This window comes from Ursus americanus, chromosome 3, assembly GCF_024610735.1.
Source record: "Ursus americanus isolate L20-20 chromosome 3, mUrsAme1.1.p, whole genome shotgun sequence".
Classification (NCBI taxonomy): domain Eukaryota; kingdom Metazoa; phylum Chordata; class Mammalia; order Carnivora; family Ursidae; genus Ursus; species Ursus americanus.
Genome location: NC_142129.1, coordinates 79,337,881 through 79,359,232, shown reverse-complemented (window position 1 = coordinate 79,359,232; position 21,352 = coordinate 79,337,881). Strand labels below are relative to the sequence as shown.

The 21,352-nt window shown below is 34.3% G+C and overlaps 1 protein-coding gene across 1 annotated transcript in view; it reads right to left on the bottom strand.

Moving 5' to 3' along the window:
* SEMA3C (semaphorin 3C) overlaps window positions 1-17,649 on the bottom strand; it is a 169,375-nt gene extending 151,726 nt beyond the window's left edge. Inside the window, exons 1-2 of the mRNA XM_045793378.2 lie at window positions 17,105-17,649; window positions 14,955-15,095 (exon numbers count right to left, since the gene is read on the bottom strand). Of these exons, the coding sequence (XP_045649334.1) occupies window positions 14,955-15,057 (103 nt within the window). The 5' untranslated portion in view covers window positions 15,058-15,095; window positions 17,105-17,649. The remainder of the gene's footprint in view (window positions 1-14,954; window positions 15,096-17,104) is intronic.
* Window positions 17,650-21,352: the final 3,703 nt, after the last annotated feature.

Sequence of the window (21,352 nt, the reverse complement as noted above, 5' to 3'; positions counted from 1 at the left end):
CCTTTCACCTGAAATGGGAATATTTTATTATTCTATAGCAAAACAGTAAGTGTTCTTTCCTCTTTAACAAAATACAGCCTATTGAATGTTCTTTTCCTTCTGTAATAGAAAATTGTTTACACCACTATTGTTGATACAATTAAATGAATAACCAAAGTATATAATACTGGCATAAAGATCTCTTTGCTTATCTTACTTTAGATATCAAAATAAAAAACATATGACTGCATACGATATACGCATTATCAGATCCTCTGGGGGAAAAATGATGCATAATTAGATTTTCACACAAAGGTTTTACAACTCTAGTCATATCAGCAGGTTTTGAGTACTAATGGAAAACGGAATTGATGCAATTATGTTGAACAGTGGCAGGAAGCATGCTTTTAAGAGAATCAGCTTAAAGAAAAATCCTAGTTGCATGTGCATTAAAATTGTCAAGACGTTAAGCTAAAGATCTTCTCTCTGTGCCAGCTAAACCCCTGCCCGATTTCAGGAAGTAACCTTCTGAAGCCATGCCAAGCCCTGTGCTTGAAAATAACATCTTAATTGGTTTCTTCTAATAAAATTCAAAATGTTCCTTTTGGTGATGACAATACACTCATTGTTTTATTCCGGCTTAATGTTCTGGTCTCTTGGAATGTTGTGAGTATTACTGTTCAGGGAAAATGAAGGGAAAAAAAAAAAAAAAGCTCATGAGTCTGCATTTACGTAGCAAAAATCTAGCTGGATGGACCAGCAAAAGTTGGAAGTTTTTGATGCCAGAAAGTGCTCTTCTATTTAAACCCAGATTTGTATAGGATACCAATGAAACTCCAATTGCTTCCCACTGTTTGCATCATTATTACATAATAACAGTTACATGTAAATACAGAGCTAGGTTGATAATGTTTAGAGAATGTTTAAGGCTCTTACTGGCAACTGACCCAAAATAAATTATCCAATAAGTCTTTTCAAATCAAGGGATAATTTAAGCCATGAGGTTTTGTTTTTGCTTGAATTATAACAACTAGTGCGTATTTAAGAGGTTGGAAAGTTATATAAAGAGCCCCAAAATATTCACTGCATCATATTATCAGAATTTTTACATGCCTGGCTATCATCTTAAGTTTACTGAAAGTTTTTCAAGTCAGTCTGTTGAACGATTAGTATACCTATATAGACATAACTCCAATTTCATAGTGAAATTCAATACAAATGTTTTTCACCTTATACAAGTTCATTTTATAATCACTTTGGTGCTTATTCATTAAACAAAAGGTCCCTGTGTTAAGAATGACAGTTCTGTTGGAACTGTGGTTTTATATGTAATGGTCTCTAACACTTGACAGAACAGTGGCCACACATACCCCTCTACCTGAGCCAAATAAGGAAGGTCAGGAATACTAGGGTATTGGACTCCCTTTACTCTCCGTTTCTAATTTTGTTAGTGCTGTCTTAAAATCTTCAGACTTGTGTCCACTATCAGATTTCAGTAATGAATGAAGTGCCAGCTTGGTGCACCTCACACAGTTTGTACAAAATTACGTCTATTTACAAATAGAGTAGAGGTCTTTTCTGATCTAAATTTTGTGAAATGAAGATTTTAGAAAACAAAGCACATAAAGAAAGATTATGTTTCATATGCTATAATTGGAAATCTGCTAACTCCTTGGCAATTCATGCTAACTATAGTAACATTAGTAACTTGGGCTGCAAGACTTCACTGGCTGTAAAAGCAGCAAGCATAGGGAACAAATTTAGGTATTTGCGGTGTCTTTACATATGATTTGCCCCATTCATTCCCTTTAGGTTCCTGTTCCTGTTGTCTGGAGTAACAATGGATTACCTCCTCCTGGCAGGTTCAGCAAGTGCCTTTGTTCTCACCATTACTAACCAGCAGTGATGGGAAGGGGAAGGCTCAAAGACAGAAGTCACTAGAGTTTCTTGCTCTGCTCCTCAGCTCACTGGCACTGAGCTGTTACTCTATGAACACCTGTGTTGCAGTAATATGTTAAGAACTAAAGTGTTTGCCAAGCTAATCACCCAATTATTATATACATATAAATTTGTGGTATTTGAAACTTGAACATAAGAAAACATAAATAATACATTAAAAACGATACCAGGAGCATAATAGCTTTTTTTTTCTGACTTCTCAATTTTTGTTTTGTGCATTTACAAGACAGTATACACTCAGGAAAGACCTAATCGATAGTGAAACACAATAGATCTTTACTCACAGGGTATATGTATGTGCATATGTACATACATGTATATAGATAGTACATTTATTTTTACTCAAATATATATCCCCTCTCCATAACTGATTCTATCTTTAGAAAGTGAAACTCCATGCTAAGGAAGTAAGATGTTTTTCATGAAAGAATTTAGCAACTGCTTCTTTAGCGCTATTACTCCTGCAGAGAATCGAGGTGTTTTGTTTTGATGAGATCAGCAGTCTGACCTTCTTCTTAGAGGAATAGCAATTACCTGTTGGAAAATTGTAATGCTTTGACTCCTTTGGTCTATCAAGCCCATAGAGACTAGAGACTTGATATTAGCCATTACATTACATAGAAGATTAAATATGAACAATCTTATATTTAAACTCTGGTACTTGCTCATTTTTTATAAGAAAATCGTTGCAGTGAGGTAGTAAACTAGGAATTAATTAGGTAGAATATTTCATACTTCTTAATCAAGAATCTTAAATGCAAGCAAGGGCTAAAATTGAGAAAGGCAAGAATACTAGACATTTCTACTGACATCACTTCAAACTAGAACATAAGATTACTCTAATCATTGTTTTCCTTCTAAGGCAATACATAAATGAACAGAGTAGAATACTCTATTCTAGGGGTTGACAAAGAGGAAAATGCTATCCTGATGTACATAGCTCGACCATCAAAACTCTTGACTATGGGAGTTGTAATTTGGGAAAGGCAAGACAAAGAAAGTATATTCATTAATTTACATGAATTAGACACAAACAAAAATACAATTTTTTAATATTTATGTATAGCCTCAATCTTTCTGAAAAGAATTCAAAAATATTTCTAATTCCTATTAATGGCTTGGTATTTCTGAAGATTTTATAATATACCTTTGCAGAATTCTCTACAAGCACAGCTATAATTAATGTTTTTCTTTTTATACCATTTCCTCTAGTCGTGCCTCTGCCACCATAGGGCTAGAGGTCCTTACCCTCTCTGGGCCTTCACGCCTAACTACTTCATAGGCATTCTGTAATAAATGACATAACAAGTGGAAATCCTCCAAAAAAGTGAAAAGCACTCTGCAACAGGAACATTTCACTACTGAGTTCTCAAAGGCAGTTGATTCCCACTGAATAGGAGGGAAGGTTGAAATGATCATTTTGGAGAAGCATGGACTTTGGAAATGTAGGATGAACTTGCCATCTTTTACAGCTCAGCACATTGTTTCAGGGCAAGCACTGCCCTAAAATAGCACACGGCTCAGCACTTAGCTCTGCCTTTTATGTGCCCTTCTTGCCAACTCATAGTCTGTGTCAGAAAATGTCTAACTTCTCTGTTCCTTGCTTTTAAATTTGTTTTCATTAACAACAGTGGTCCTCAGGAGCATAGAAATGAAAGTGCAGAAGGCAAAAGAGTACTGAAAATTGCCCAAAGCTTACAGCTCTCCTTCTCAATACTTTTATTTTTGACGGTAATGGAACTAAAACCAAAATGATAGTTTTTAATACCTTGTCATATAAAAGATACTTAGGAAACAGAAAAATCGAGCATATCTCAGTGCTCCATTTAGTGGATGCTGCAATGGTATCCATAAAAAAAGGACATTTGAATCATTTTTTTTAAGAGAAAATGTAGGTTCTTTTGAACTTATGAAGACACTACTCTGATAAATTTATACAGTGAGCTGAAGGGAATGAATAATAAATTTTTCTATAGTTATCCTTTGTCTGAGCTCAGCCTTGCTCCCACAGCCACAAAGGGAGACCTTACCTACCGCAATGAAAGAAGCATGTTCCGCAGGAGTAATTCCCTCATCCTCACCTTGATGAATCCAAAATTGAAGGGGTAATTAGGGATGGTATAGAGAGTGAATTTTATTTCCTTTATTTTCAGGAAGGAATGATATTCTAAGAGAAAAAGCCAAAGTCTATTGTGACACCTTTAACATGATAAAGTGAGTTTAACTGTGATTTTTGTGAGTCTTAAAACTAATTCTAGCAGCATCTATCAAAATGGCTCTGGCTCTGGAGTCTGAATGCTGTGGTTTTGTGTGTGTGTGTGTGTGTGTGTGTGTGTGTGTGTGTGTTCTTTTCCATCCCTGTGACCTCAGGCAAGTTACTTTCTTGGATTCTCCATTTTATGAGGATAAAATAGTGCCTAATTCACAGTGTTGTTTAGAGAATTAAAAATAATGCCTGGCACAAAGGCAATATTAATGTTAGTGATTATTATAATAAATACAAATAAATTATCAAAAGTATTTTGGAAAAACAGAAGACAAAGTAGCATACATCTACAAAGAATGGAAAAATGTTTATCTTTAGTTCTAGGTATATTCTTCAAAATCAAAATTGCAAAGAAAGGTATGTAACATACACTTTAAATCTACATATGTGAATAACATATCAAAATACTTGATCAACAGGTGAATTAATTTAAAATAAGCTATCTAAAGCAATCTACAGATTCAATGTAATTTGTTATCAAATACCAATAGTATTTTTCACAGAACTACAACAAATAATCCTACAATTTGTGTGGAACCACAAAAGACCCTGAATAACCAGAGAAGTCTTAAAAAGGAAGAACAAAACTGGAGGTATCGCAAACCAGATTTCAAAACAGTATGGTACTGGCACAAAAATAGACACATAAAACAACTGAACAGGATAGAGTGTGCAGAAATAAACCCATACTTATATGGCCAATTAATCTGTGCAAAGGAAGCAAGGACATACGATGGGGAAAAGACAATATCTTCAATAAATGGTGTTGGAAAAACTAGACAGTTACATGCAAAAGAATGACACTGGACCACTATCTTACACCATATTAAACAATGAACTCAAAATGGATTAAGGACTAGATGTGAGACCTGAAACCATAAAACTCCTAGAAGAAAACAGGGAGAGTAATCTCTTGGATACCAGTCTTAACAATATTTTTCTGGATCTTTCTCCTAAGGCAGGAGAAACAAAAGTGAAAATAAACAATGAAGGCCATATCAAACTCAAAAGCTTTTTCACAATGAAGGAACCTCAACAAAATGAAAAGGCAATCTACTGAGTGGGAGAATATGTTTGCAAATGACATATCCAATAACAGCTTAATATCCAAAATATATAAAGAACTCATACAACTCAACACCAAAAAAACCCAATCCAATAAAAAATGAGCAGAGGACCTGGACAGACATTTCTCGAAAGACACACAGATGGCCAACAGACACAGGAAAAGATGCTCAACATTACTTAACCATTACAGAAATACAAACCAAAATCAAAATGAGCTATTACCTCATACCAGTCAGAATGGCTAGTATCAAAAAGACAAGAAATAACAGGTGTTGACAAGGATGTGGAGGAAAGGGAACACTCATGCACTGTTGGTGGGATTGTAAATTGGCACAGCCATTAGGGAAGACAGTATGGAGGGTCCTCAAAAAATTAAAAATAAAAATACCATATGACCCAGGAATTCCACGTCTGGGTATTTACCTAAAGAAAACAAAAACACTAATTAGAAAAGATACATGCACCCCTATGTTTATTGCAATGTTATTTGCAACAGCCAAAATGTGGATGCTACCTAGGTGTCCATCAATAAATGAAAGGATAAAGAACATATGGTATAGACACACACACACACACACACACACACACACACACACACACTGGAATATTACTTAGCCATAAAAAAGAATGAAATCTTACCATTCACAACAACATGAATAGACTTAGAGGGCATTATGCTAAGTGAAATAAGTCAGAAAAAGACAAATGCCATATTATTTCACTTATATATGGCATCTATAAAACAAAATAAATGAACAAGAAAACAAACAACAGAGATAGACTCATAAATACAGAGAACTGGAGATTGCCAGGAAGGAGGAAGGTGGGGGATGGGCAAAACAGATAAAGGAGATTAAGAGGTACAAACTTCCAGTTATAAAATAAACAAGTTACAGAGATGAAAAGTATAGCATAGGGAATATAGTAAATTATACTGTAATAATGTTTTATGGTGACAGATGGTAACTACATCTATCATGGTGAGCAATGAGTAATGTATGGAATTATTGAATCACTATATTGTACACCTGAAGTTAATATAATATTGTTTGTCAATTATACTTCAAACATTAATTAGTTAAGCCATCTAGCATCACTTGAACTATCTTCATTCAACAGGAACTTCTATCATAATTGTTTATACATATCTATGGATAATCATGGAATAGGACACACTTTTTTCAGGAAATTGCGTTGGTCAGATGACTGAATAAACACAGCACAAAAGCTCACTCTTTTAATTTCATATCACTGGAGCACCCCATCTTTGTAGTTGCAGGAATCTTGTACTTTTAGAAATGGCTTAACATCACAGCATCATCTTTTGGCAACAGAACTAAGTTTACTGGAATCTGACAAAATTCACTGAGAATAAGAATTACTTTTTTTATGACAGGAAAATAAGAATTTCCCACTTTTTTCTAAAAATCTTTAAAAGAACACATCATTGTAAGGTATTTCTATCCTAATACTTCTCAAAGGATATTCTTTGCACTACTTAAAACTTCTCTAATTCAAGGTGATGAGAGATTTCATTTTATTTTGACTACTAGAATCCTATACCAATATATATTACAGGGAAAAACAGACATACAAAATTTCTTAGCAATTTCTTCTCATTTTCTGTCCTCATTGTATTTATACCAGTTTTTTTGTTGTTGTTTTGTTTTTTTTAGATTTTATTTATTTGACAGACAGAGACACAGCAGAAAGGGAACACAAGCAGGGGGGAGTAGGAGAGGGAGAAGCAGGCTTTCTGCTGAGCAGGGAGCCCAATGCGGGGCTCCATCCCACGCCCCTGGGATCATGACCTGACCTGAAGGCAGACGCTTAACCACTGAGCCACCCAGGCGCCCCATATTTATATCAGTTTTAACTTGTTCTTTATATAACAAATTTAGTGCTACTCTACTTAAAACTCTTTATGATTTAGGTGATGTCCTACTCACAATTGTATTCATCAATCCCTTCCTGATTTCAAAGCACCCTCACAGGGGAAAGAATGCAGAGTTTCTTACAGCAGCATTCCTTGTTGAATTTGATTTTATTAAACATGCAGGTGTTATTAAAGATGTTTAACTGACATTTAAATGAAACTATCAGAAGGGGATTTAAAACAAACCACATTAACACAAGTTTTCCCAAGAACTAAATATTTCAGAAGATTCAGTACAACCAGAATGAGCATTCTCCAAGATTAATGGAGAAATCAAGAACAATTGGCTTTATTTTTATCTCTTGGGCAACCATAAGACAAACTGTTTTCAACAAATGTGCCTTGTAATGTTAATGCTACCAGAGTTCATAAAGAGACAATTTATTATTTTGAGTTTATTGTCCAACAACAATTCATCAGCTTTTGGGTTTAGCTCACTAGTTCACAGGGGTCCTTTTATTTGTTGTTTAATTAAGCTTCTTGTCAAATGAGGCAGATATTAAAAGATAAAAGATGTTTTGTAAAATTCCATCATCTTTCATTTATATACTATCGATGACCCAGAGCCTTTGACAATTTTATTAATGAAAATTGAGCACTGAAAGAAGGCAAAAAAGAATCACAAAGTAAATCACTGAAAGAACTGATAATCCTATGCAAGCTTAGTCTCTACACTTCATATAATTGTTTCCCAATAGAACGCAAACTGACATTTTTATGTTTTTAAGCCAGTGTTATGCACATGTAAATGTAAAACTCAACCCTGAGTTGGAAAATTGGCAAATATAAATCAAGGAAAAATGTATCCAAATAGTAGAAATCTCTATAAAGTCTTAATCTCTTAATTGTCATTTTCCTTTTCAATTTAAGGCAATTAGTTATAGGCTTCAGTGGAGTGGTGGGCAGTGTAGTAGTAGGGACTCTTTACTGTTCTAGGAACACAAGCAAATGATTAATAGCAATCACAAATAATTGACTTTTCTGCCATGCATATAACTATTAGTGAATTTATTTTTAAGTTTTCATGGCTTTATAAGTGCTTTATATATTTCCATGGCCACCTTGATAACTCATGAGTTTTGAGCCAAAGGAAAACCTGAAGTAGAGCCAGACTGTTGCCTGTTTAGTAAAATGATATTCAGGCTTTTTGAAGCCTATGGGATAATGAGTGCATCCTACTTCTTTATTTTACTCTGTTTTGTTTTGTTTTGTTTTGTTTTGTTTTGTTTTGTTTTGTGTGTGTGTGTGTGTTTGTGTCCCAAACTTCTTTATTTAAGAGCAAAGTGATGTGGGATGTGGGGACAGCCTACTTCTTTATTTCAGGATATTATATTTCTTGATCTAAAAACATGCAAATATAAATGATAAGCCAGTATTTATCAGGATTACTTAAAAAAAAACAATGTCTGATATCTTAGAGGTTTGTACTGGACAGATAAAACATGTACATGGCTGAATTATTGCCTTTATGGTAACAGAGGTGGAACTACTGTGTAATTTTGGATAAGTTAACTCTTGAATGGCAGTTGATATACAATCTTAAACATAAACAATCTTAAACATAAACTATTTTAGTAACTTAATAATACTCATTAGCTCATTTAAGATCAACTAGTTCAATAAATAAATCTCAATTAAAATATTGACTTTAGGATCTATTAATTCCCATATAGAAAATGTATTCCAAAGAGCAAATATTCCTGAATAAATTTCAATTTACTCATCAAAGGAAAAAGGGGAAAAAAATCTAATATACTATTTAACAGCCATTACTTTAGGAGTATGTATATAACCTATATTTGGTATATGTATGGATGTATTTATATTTGTATTTTATTTTATGGGTATATTTATACAGATATATTTCATATCATGGTACAGAAGTGGATCAGAAATTGTCCTACATGCCCTCCACATTCCTGAGGTTTTATGGTATTCTTAAATGTTCTAAGAGTGGCAAATAGTTGTCTATAATTTCAAGCCATGCATTATGCCATGAAAATCAAAAGAAGTAAACTTAGTAGGTAGGGCTCTTATTAAGTTCAAATTTATCATGAAAAATTGGACTTTTAAAAAAGCAGAATCTTAATGAACTTTTGCATTAGTTTAAAAGCCTCGACATACCTAGACATGCTAGACATACTAGCATATACAGATGCCAACAGTATTAAGGATTAAGGCAACATCCCTGACAAGCCACCAGTCAAGGCCCTGTGGAAGGCTGTGTATGTATGAGGACTCTTCCCTTTAATATAGAAAACCAGGCTTCCAATCAAAACAGAGAAAAAAACTCTCTGGAAGAAAACATCTAAAATTTATAGAGATGACATGTCTTTTAGGGAAGAAAATAGATAAAGAGATTTGAGAATTAACTGGAAAGAGTAAATATAAAAGTTGAACTCCCTTAAACGTCTGCCTTCGGCTCAGGGCGTGATCCCGGCGATCTGGGATCGAGCCCCACATCAGGCTCTTCCGCTATGAGCCTGCTTCTTCCTCTCCCACTCCCCCTGCTTGTGTTCCCTCTCTCGTTGGCTGTCTCTATCTCTGTCAAATAAATAAATAAAATCTTTTAAAAAAATAAATAAATAAAGGTATCTGTGCAAAACATAACAAAAATTCTTCTCTCATGGTACTTGTATCTTAATTCTATGATGAAGAAATTTTGCATTCTACCTAGTAACTGTCATTGTTTCAAATTAACCAAGATTCACTGAAGCACTGTTATAGTGTACTAAGACTCTACTAGTTGGGGAGGTATAGTGGTTAAGAAGTATCAAAATGTATATTAATTCAACATTTATTGAGCAATAACGAATGGCAGTCTCTACACTAAGTGGAGAGGAAGGATTACAGTACACAAGAAGACCATAATTTTACCCTAAAGGAATTTATAAATACTAATTCTAATGTAAGTCTTCGTATATTTTAATAAGATGCACTCTATAAACTACACAACACATTTTACAAGCTTAATTCATTTCATTTTCAAAACAGTTCTATAAGTGTTATTCCCATTTTACAGATGATAAAATTCTGGATTAGGGAGATTAAGTAACTACCCCAGTGTAGCATCCCCAGAAAGTAGCAGGCAACTATGATTTAAAACCAGCTCTGTATGACTTCAAAATCCATGAATTTTTAAAAATTGTTTGTTTAGTTTTCTTTCCCTTGCCCAGGTCCTTCCTACAAAATGTTTTTGAAAGCACTGAAAGGAATTATTGTAGAAGACTTCCTCAAAGGAGATGATATTATAAAGCAAAACTAAGCTTAAACATCATATAAATTTAGTTAATAAGGAGTCTTAAAATTAGGTTAGCCCCCAAATTTTTTAATTCATTGGGAGAACTGAGGTCCTGACAAAGTTTCAGAGTTAATTAGTAAGGAACCAAAGTTTGAAAATCCTGATATTCCATGTAAATGCTGTTCTCATGACACTACACTGCCAATCAAATGTTCATACTTTCACATACATCAAAAACATATGTGTTTAAACATATTTCCTCATACTTTAATAAAAACTTTCCAGAGGCCACTGGAATCATGACAAACATTTTTCCCACTTAATTGTAACTAAAATTTTGTTGGTATTTTTCATTATACAAAAAAAGATGGAAGTGTTACATACAGACAGAAATACATTTTAGAACTCTAATTATTACCAGGAATAATCAGGGATATGTCAGTATCTAATAATAGAAATTTAAAAACATGAAGTAAAAACTGATAGACCTGAAAAGAGAAATAGACAAATCCATAATTATAGCTGGAGAATTCAATTTCTTCTGTCACTAACTGAAGAACAAGTAGAGAGAAAATCAGTAAGGATATAGAAAATGTAACAAACAATCAACTGACTGAATCTAACTGGCATTAATAAAACATTCCATGTGACAAAAGCAGAATATACATTATTTTCTATGTAGGCTATAGTTGGTGCCATAAAATGAGTTTTAACAGTGTTTTGGAGAACCTGAAGCATATTATGTATGTTCTTTGACAACAAGAGACTGAATCAAAGACCTACAACAGAAAGATATATAAAAAAATACACAAATTATCTCCAAATTACACAACATTTTTCTAAATAACGTGTGAGTAAAAGAAAAAATAAGGGAAGCAATTAGAAGACATTTTGAACTGACTGAAAATCACAACACATTTTATCAAAATATGTGGAGCATTGCTACATAGTGTTTCAAGGGAAATCTGTAGCATAACTGGTTATATTAGAAGAAAAGTTCTCAAATCAGTGATCTATGTTTCCATGTTAAGAATTTCCAAAAAGAAGAGCAAATTAAACACGAAGCAAGAAGAAATAAGACGATTTCATTTTAGAGCACATACCAAAGAAATATTAAACAGAATAATAATAATAATAACAACAAAACCCAAAACTGATTATTTAAACAGATCAATAAAAAGGAAAAAACTAATCTCTACATGGATCAGTCAGAACATAAAAGAAGTAGACACAAATGATCAATTTCATAAATGAAGTAAAGAACATTACTACAGATCCTACAGACATAGTGAGGATAGTAAGGTAATATTATGGACAACTTTATGTCAATAAATTGAATATCTTAGATTCACAATCTTAATTGCTAAGTGAAAAAGTAATCTTATTATAAGAATCTACCTCATTTTAAAAAAGAAAGAATACTTAATACATTTAACTCAGAATCACATTTTATCTTTTAAAATATAGACAATATTTCCATTTTTCTTAAGCTCAAAAACTTTTTTAAAATGACATGCAACTGATACCTTTTATCAAATTGTACAGTATTTATTCCTGGCTTCGTAAAATACTACATGCTAAAATCCCTACTGGATAAAGGCAAAATCATTTCAACAATGCTTTCCCTTGCATATTAACAAGCAAACCAAATTTGTCTATTGTACATAAGTAGCCTTGACTTTCCTTATGACCCTTACAGATTCTAAAGATTTTCTGAGAAAAAAAAAAAAAATACAATGACAATAGTGCTATGAAATGTGAGTCTGTCAAACTACTGGATTTTTTTTTCAATAAAAATTCAACTTAATCAAAAAGTCTTTGCATGAACTTCAGATTTATTTGAAAAGCTATCTGGCATAAAATTAGAATGATAACAATTACAAAATGTAGTATCTAATAGAAATCACAGTTCTTTAACATACAAGATTTAGCTTGTACAAATGTAACTAATTAATAACAGCTGAAGAACATTCTTCCATTGGACTGATGACCATCTGGTTGACCTTGCACTAGATCAATAGGGAAGGCAAATCTGCAAATCATTGTTTCCCAAATGTTATCACTCCATCATTCTACCACAAGAAGAAGGGATAAAACTTGGATGGGAGAAGAGAGCTCTTGTTTCACACATTTTTAAATTGACTTTGATTGTTAATTGGTCTGTAAGACAAGACTGAGAGGATTCTTCTAAAGTCCCATCCAGAAAGAGGCTGGCAGAAGACCAAGTAATAGTGAAGGTAAAGAATTCAAGACAAAAGAGTCAGGAGGCAAGGTTAATTATTAGAGAATATAAAGATGCAAATGAACTCTGTGATGTAACCTGATATTATCTGAATTTCCTCAGAATCATTTTCCAACTCCTAAGTTTTGGCTGAAAAATAGTGATAGAAATTTTGAAATAAATGAAAGAAAGTATATACCATATGTATTTTAATTTATACTCATATATGTGTCAACCCTGTGCAAAGTTCTATATTTTAATGTCAAGAGTAAATAATTTTGGAAGAAATACAGTTACTTATTGTGATACACAGAAAAGTCATCATAAAATCAATGAGAAACTTTAAATAATAAGAAATTTGGGAAAGGCATCTGAAACAAGTATACTGTCATATCTCTCAAGAAAATGACTATGAATTAATGATTAAAATTTATACATTTTAACAGTTGTTTTTGTCCAAAGTATTTTTTCTATGATACTATGCCTAAAATATAGTTCACTGTAGGAATTTTTTGTATTAATTTAGAAATTATGGAATTTCATTATTTGTTCTCCCTGTTGATATATCTCTTTAAAACAAATTAAGTGATATTCTACCTGTTTGATTATTTCCTAGAAAGAATAAAATATTATAGAATTCTCAGATCAATAGTTTATCTTATCATGCTGTATTCTACATACGTTATAAATTAAGGTAAGTCTTATCCTGAAAGAATCTGTCTTGAGTTTGAGAGCATTAGACATGGAGTATTTTAAAAAGCCCATCATAACTTCTAGTCACTCTATACATAGCAGTTACTGTCCCACTTGGTAGTGAAGTTTGGTTTTAAAAATTTTTACTACTTAATTTCCTCCATAAAAGATAAACTGTAAAGTCTTCGAATAATGGACTTATTATCTCTGGTGACACACTTGTTTTTAAAATTTACACATTTGCATTTAAGTTTGGGTTAAAAAAAAGGTTTGGTTAGTTTTGATGTAATAGAACAAGTTTAGATAACTAATCTATGAGACCACTCCATCTTCCTATATATACTAAGAGAACTACAGAAAAGAGGAGACAAATTGTACTACTGCCTAATGCCTTTACTTTTTGCTTGATTAGATATTTCCTAGATCTCAACTTGAAAGAAAAGGTATAAGCAGACTACAAGATGTCACAGTCATATAGAAAAAGACACTTTCAAGGGTCTGTTTTTCCTTTCTTCACAACTGAATAGTCATGGGTTTTGAGGGAGAATGCCTGGCTTAGAAGGTAGGGAAGCAATTAGCTCACACACTTTAAGTTCTTAAAATAAAGCTCTTTCAGTGCTCATGATAACCTTGGAGAAAGTCCTTGGTAACTTAAGAAAGTAAGAAAAAAAAAAAGATATCCAATTGATTGATAAGTGTCAGTCATCCTGCTGTTTGAAATTCAAGATAATAAAGCGTTTCAAAGACATTCTGCTATAGAAAGTTCTGAGAATATACTGTTTCTTAAATAAAACGAAAATATGCTCAATGACATTAAGGTTTATGCAAAAAGTAAGTTGAAAGAAGTAATAAAAATATAAATAACCCTGATTGGCAAGATGATCTTCTTGATCCATTTCTTATTCCTGCCCATTTAGCATGGACTGACCAAAGTCATCCGTCTGTTAGTTGTTTGAACTATCTACATGAAAGCTCATGCATACATTGGCAAACCATTCCCTCACAGGGTCTTACAACTTCTACGCTTGAGCAAATTTGAAATCACATCCATTTTCCTAAGCTTCTGAAGATAACATTTGTACATAACATCAATCAAAAACATATTTACAACTATTGTTTTAAATCCTTTTCAATCAATCAGGAGATTCTGCCAGTCTCAGGGACTCCTTTTGGACATGGAAGAAGCACCATTAGAACAACATATGGAGAGATGATTTGGAAGCTAAGTCCAAAATTTATTAAGAAAAACTTTAAATAATTAAACCTGCATAGACTTCTTTGCTGATGAGGATTAGCACATAAAAGGTGTTTCTCAAACACCAGGTGACTAGTAAGAAGATACTTCAAAATGAGCAGAATATACTTCAAGCATTTTCATAAGCAAATGCAACAGATGGCTTTTGTCTATGAACCAATAATTTAAAATAGCCATGTCATCCAAAAAAGCAGCCCAGTAAATATTTTCAAAATTAATCAATAGTCGATAATATTTTACTATATTTAATTTATTACTAATGTTTGGATCTGGATGTGAAATTTTAAAAAAGACTTCAAATGACATTTTTCCCAGAGTACTTATCAACTTTCTTACCATCAAATGTTAAATAAACTCTTGCTTGGGGCTGAGACGATCCTTTTACACAGATAGAACAAACAAATACTCCAACCAACACGAAAATTGCCCGGAATGCCATTTCTTCAGATTTGCAAGTTAATATCCAAGGGAAAATACCTTTAAAAGAGAGGTAAGAAGTTTGTTATATTTCATTTCACATTTTAGGAGCATACCTGCACACATACACACAGATACACACAAAACCAGCAATCTAGACAGAGCACCTATTCACAAAAGATGTATCTGAACTTTTACAGTCATGTAAACAGTAGGAGGTGCTCTGACTTTGTTTCTTAGATGCAAAAATTTGGATTTGATTCATTTGTGTCTGAAAGTCTTTATGAAAAAAGAAATTGCTCTCTCAGCAAATAATGCTAATATTAAAGCAGAACAAAGCAGCCAGGAAAAGGTATTAGTTCCCAAAGGAAAACCCAATATTTAAACTTGATCTTCTAACAATCACATAACATTGAAAAGACTTGAGAATGGTACCAATATATATTAGTGGATGAAAAACTTCTCTTTCTACCATAAATATAGTAGTAGCAGGAAAATGCCACATGAACATTCATGTACACCCACTCACTTCCATCCTCATTAGCTCTTTTGGAGTAATCGTCTCTGAAATGGTGTTTCTATACATAAATATATGTGTGTTCAATCCTTCACCACTGAAATCACTCAAATTAGTTATCTGCCAATTTATACAGATGACCATGCAGCTGTTAAATGATGCAGATGAGGTAACCATGGACTAGTGCCAAATTCAAACCAATGACTTAGTGGTGAGCAATCCAGTGAACCATGTAACCCTCAATGCATATTTAAAATAAATCAGCCAGAAAGCAGGTTGTCAAAATTCCAAAAGATAAATCAGAGGGAAAAGCATTACCTTTTGAAACTGTAGCTATAACATTGATACATGCTATTAACTAATGTCTGAATACCAAGGAAGATCAGGTAATGGGTAACTAGAGATCGACAGCAGCACTAGTGGCCACAACATGCAAAATAAACCCAGGACCATGAAAGAAATCATATCATTTTGAGTCTGATGTAATTATGAAATAAAATGACAGAGCTTAATCTAGAAATGTATTTTTATGGGTTACAACAATGCTAACCTTCACTATTATGTGTCTTTTAATATTAAAATCTTAACATTATTTTATTCAATAAAGAAATGCCACGGAAAATTTAAGAGTGCTTAATGAATACAGAAGAAAAAGCACAGTTAAACTGAACATGCCATTTTAAACAATTTAAACATTTTAAACAGCTGATTTCCTAGGTGGTACAGATGTTATGAGACATAGAAACAAAACTGTTTGCCTCTTCTACCACACAGATGGAGGAAACCCTAGTAATGTTTGTGTTGGTAATTTTCAAACGAAACAGTTTCTTCCTGCTTCCACAACCTCCTCACCTTGTCATCCTTAAATTAACTTAAAAGAAAATTGATTTTATGGGATAACTTTCCCTTAGTAATTGCTCCCTGGTTTTGTTGACTTTATAGTTAAAAAAAAAAAGCTATAAATATGACTAACCTTTGTCTCTTTATTAAGCAGGCAGATAATATTTACACATTTTTACATATTGCTATTATTAGTATTTTATCTGCTATGTCTCACCAAAAGCAACATATGCTAAAAATTGCAAAGAATAGTGGAAATGAAACGACAGGTCAAATGAAGTGAGTATACAGAGCAATGCGATTTCAAGCCTACCTAGAGATGAGAAGCGGCGAAAGCCAAGGGTCTTGCACGTGCCCCCCCCCCCCCGTATATTATAACTTCCCTTTAACTGAGACACTTAGACATGCTGCTTGTCTTCACTTCTGCTGATGGAACGCTAATAACATGTAAGAAAAGAAATCTTAGGTCCTCTGGAACAATCCTGCATTAGAAGGCACTGAAATACTCAACTTTAAACTCTCCGCAGGTGTCATAATCTAAAGAAACAACTCAAGCAGGGCTCTCAGCAAGGGATACACTTCCTGACAAACTGCGTGCGCTCTGAAGAAAATGTCCAGACTTGAGGACACCGATGTGTAAAAAGTCGACACACAGAACCAAAAGTTATATTTTGCTAAATTTGTAATGCCGAAAATAATGAATCCAGCTTACCGAGATGGGAAGAGATCAGCACGTAAAAGTCATCAGTTTGTTACCGGCGTGGCTCCGCGTGTCTCTCTAGTCTTTTCCCCAGAAGACCTTAATTTCTAGAGCGTCCCAGCGGTGAAAGTCTTTCTTCCCGGTCCTCTGAGTTTCTTTGTAAAGGAATCCTCTGCGTCGCAGTGCCGCGGCACCCGGAGCCCTACTCCGCGTCGCTCAATCAAGCACCTCGGAGTGAATGGAAAGTGGCCGGGCACCGGGGGCGAGCGCTCGGGTGTCCGATTACAGCGACGCGGCGCGCGGCTCGGGCTGCCCGGGCGCGCCGCCCAGCCGGCTAGCCTCACCCGCCCAGCACACCCGCCGCATCTCCGCCGCCGCGAGGCCCCACCCAGAGCACGCCCGCGAGAGGGTGGCAGGGAGCCGCGAGGGCGGTCGGCGATCCGCCGGGCGGGCGGGGCCGACCGAGGACAGGCTGCCCGGAGATACAGGAATGCGCTGCTGCAGGCTAGAGCACCAGCTCACTAACTCTGCTCCTTTCGCGGTCCGCGGTGGAGTGAGCAACTCATAGGGTGCGCTCCGAGGATTTTGTTACCGGCAGCTCTTGGAAGGCGTTCAGGATTTGCTTAGCCGTAAATATCAAAGTGCAAAGCAGTTTTTTTTTTGCCAGAAAAGGATCACTGCATCCTTTTAAGGGAAAGAGATGCGTTTGTAAAAGGGCATGAGTCTTATCCTTTTCCTGCAACAGATTTTCTAAAACCGGTGGAGATAAACCAACTATCTCATCGCAGTTTTCCCTTTTAATGGGTGTTGTTTCGCATTGCGTTTCCTTAATATCCCGAAGGCAGTAGTAATTCTGTTGACCTCTCCACATTGACTCGTATTCGGAACTCTTCAGGATAGTCTCAAACACAATTACAAGAAATTATTTCACAATTCTGTGGAAGAAGGCTGTTTGAATTATGCCAACAGATATAAGTTTATAAATCTAGACATTAGGGACATATTTCCAGCACTACTTTCAGGAAAACTTCTTAAACTCTGGAACTGACTTTAATGTTTAAGTGAAAATTATTTCTCTGGACCACAACGGACTAGATATTTGAACAGCAGGACAAAATGAGATTTGACCCCCATAAAATGAGCAGGTACTTACGTTTAAAAATCACTGTGGGCTACAACAGCCCGCAGATGTCACTATACAAAGAGAATATGGAATGCGATTTCTCCACCTTGTTCCTCATAAATTTCTTTATGAAATAAAGCAGATCACTAAATTCTTATAAACCGAATCATAGAAAATACTTCTGAGAGTGCAAAATCATTGCTGGTGTGGGACAGTTGAATTAAATCTCAGGTGAGAGGAAACGAACAGGTGATTAAGACATCTTTCATGTGCCTAAGCACCACCTGTTATGTTCAGTCGACCATAAACCTGTCTTTAACTCTTTCTGTACAGATGAGTTATGAAGGGATGACATCAAATGTAATTTTAAGAGTTCAAAAGAATGAAAATTCAAAAGTTAAAAAATTATATTCCAGGGTGAATATTATCTTCAAATGTCTATGTTTATGAAAGAAATTACTAATTCAATGGCTGGGTTATTTTTAAAAATTTAATACTGTTAAACTATTTTTGTGATTAGTGCAATAAAAATGTGAGCAGCTCCTTAAATTTATAATAATGAATTTAACCACAAAACATCTGACAGTTTTAAAGAGCAGATGCAAACATGAATAAGTACCAAGCACATTTCTCTAAAATACTTCTGAAACTCATCAAGACCTTCCATTCTGAGGACTATTATCTTCCTGCTGAAGTCTGAATTAGCATTTATCAATTAAGGAGGGAGAAGAATAAATCATTAGAAGATTGCTGTGAGCATTCACACAAATTATATAATTGTGAATTTAGAAATGTGTAACCATGAGACACTGATTGATCTGTAAATCCATGTAAGGTAGAATATATTTATACATCTTACCTTTAAGTTTCAGGAAACCAAGATAAAGAAAGGCAAGGTGAAATGCATGTCAAATGGTGTTTTTACAAGGAAGTTTATTACCTCTCTCAATTTGCAAAAATCCAAAGGATTAACTCCATGTTTCACACATATTCACAAGGCTTTGGAAACTATGAAAAATAGCTTAGATTTAGTTGCAGTCTATGCAACTTGTGCTGTGATTCCCTCTATCTTGCCTAAATAAACTTCTTTTCAACGTATTTAATTGAATGCTATTTGCTTAATACTGAGATATTTAATGGTATTTGCTTAGTACTGAAACATTTACCATTGACCTCATCTCAAAATAAGTCATGAAATTACTGATAGGCATCAGCCAAGGCAGATTCAAGCACACGGATGAAATGAGTGCTCATGCTTGCCTGAAACTTGGGCCACATAGTGAAAATTTAAGAGTGGCAATAGTTGCCCCTAATAAGACTCATCTCTGGCCCCATTTCTCCAAACTACTTAGAAACCTAAAATACCTTAACGAAAATAAGAAACTTTGGTGGCCAGTATCACTTTTCTAGGATGAGTCTTTGATTCTTTCCTGATAGGTGCGAAATAATATGAGCTAACTGAGTAAGCTAGTTTGGGAAAGGAGGACACTAAATAGATCCACAGAAGTAATGACAATTCAATTTAGAGGCCATTAATTACAAAGTTTGCCCTCATCAAGGTGTCTTGGGAAAACATCCAAGTTAAAATACTTAGAATTACTTTCATTAAGATGTTAAAGAAATGGTGTGACATCTCATACACAGGTTTCTCTGCTGTAGCAGCCTTGTTTTTAATACTTTATATTTTTGGTGATCCTAAAAAAAGCCCTTTACCTTAAACTCTTGGACTGATTTTCAGCGATGTACCCAACTATTCCTTATGAGTTGTGCAGCTATGAATTCTCTTGTTTCAAATTTAAAGAAAATAGAATGTTCTCAGATTTTTCTCCATCATAGAGATGAGCTATATGAATCAACTTTATCTAACAAGAGAATCTCAATCCTCCAGAGATTGAAAGTTGTCTCTTTATTGTCATAATTAATATTTGTCTTGGTAGAGGACAGACCATATATATTCCAAGCACTTTGTGTATTATATGAACAGCATTCTTTAATTACGTTACTATCTCACAAATGAGAACACTGAAGCTTTGTCCAAAGTCACACATGGATAGTATATATTAGATCAGAAAGAGAAACTCAAGCACGACTGACTCACTGCCTGGGGTCTAGAATATGAACCTGAGCAAGTGTTACACTCCTTTCCTCTGGATCTTCTTCCTCTTCTCAACTTCCATATGCTAGCACTTTAAATTTCCTGAATTGTATCTTTGAAAGTCTCTACTTCAAATGCTTATTTACTTTGTTTACATCAGCCTTTCTTCTCCTGTGTTACCTTAGCTGCTCTGGGACCAAGCCGGTCAAACAGGTCTGGTCTAGAAATCTGTGTGTGCAATTACCCTCTGCATAGTTGATAGGCTTTAGTATTTCCTTCATTAAAATCATTCTTTATTTTCCAGTAAGATAAGTGTATCTCTACGTTCATTCTTAACACATTGTTAATTTATATCCCTGACCCTTGATCTCTTTCTCTGTTGATAGGTACTAGACTAGGCTTCTTAAACTGTAGGGTCACTGGCATTAAGCAAACAAACAAAACAGTCACAGTGGTTTAATCTGGAGAGGAAAACTGGCCAGAGAAAGAATTTTCATTGTTTTCCTCTTTTTAACTTTGTAATTTTAAACCAGGTGAACGTATAAGCTCTTAACAAAATTCAAAGTTTAATTCTTCAGCATTTTTAAATACCTTTCAACATCTCAAACATCATAAAGTGCTGTAATTTTCCAATGCAAACAAAAAAAGAGCACACCATCTCTAATGTTTACATATTGCAATATTTCAAATGTAAAAGTAGAATTCTAAAGAATTTCAGTGGCAGTCTGTTAGTGATTTTACTTTTTTAATACTTGTACCTGACCAAGTCGTCAGAGTGTTGTATCTTTCATGCTTTCCTCACAGGGGTAAAATGGAAACTCTGTTTTGTCCTTATTGTAATATTTTGTGTGACACCTCGATGAGGGGAATATATGTCTTTAAGATGAACCTTACAACTACAGTTGCAAAGTAACCCACCATTATTTAATAGATAATGTTTATTAGGTGAATATATACATGCATCCACAGTAAGATTTCTTTAAAAAAGGCAGACTGTTTTTATGGACCTCTTGTAACTAAAGCTCTCTTTCTCTTCACCTGG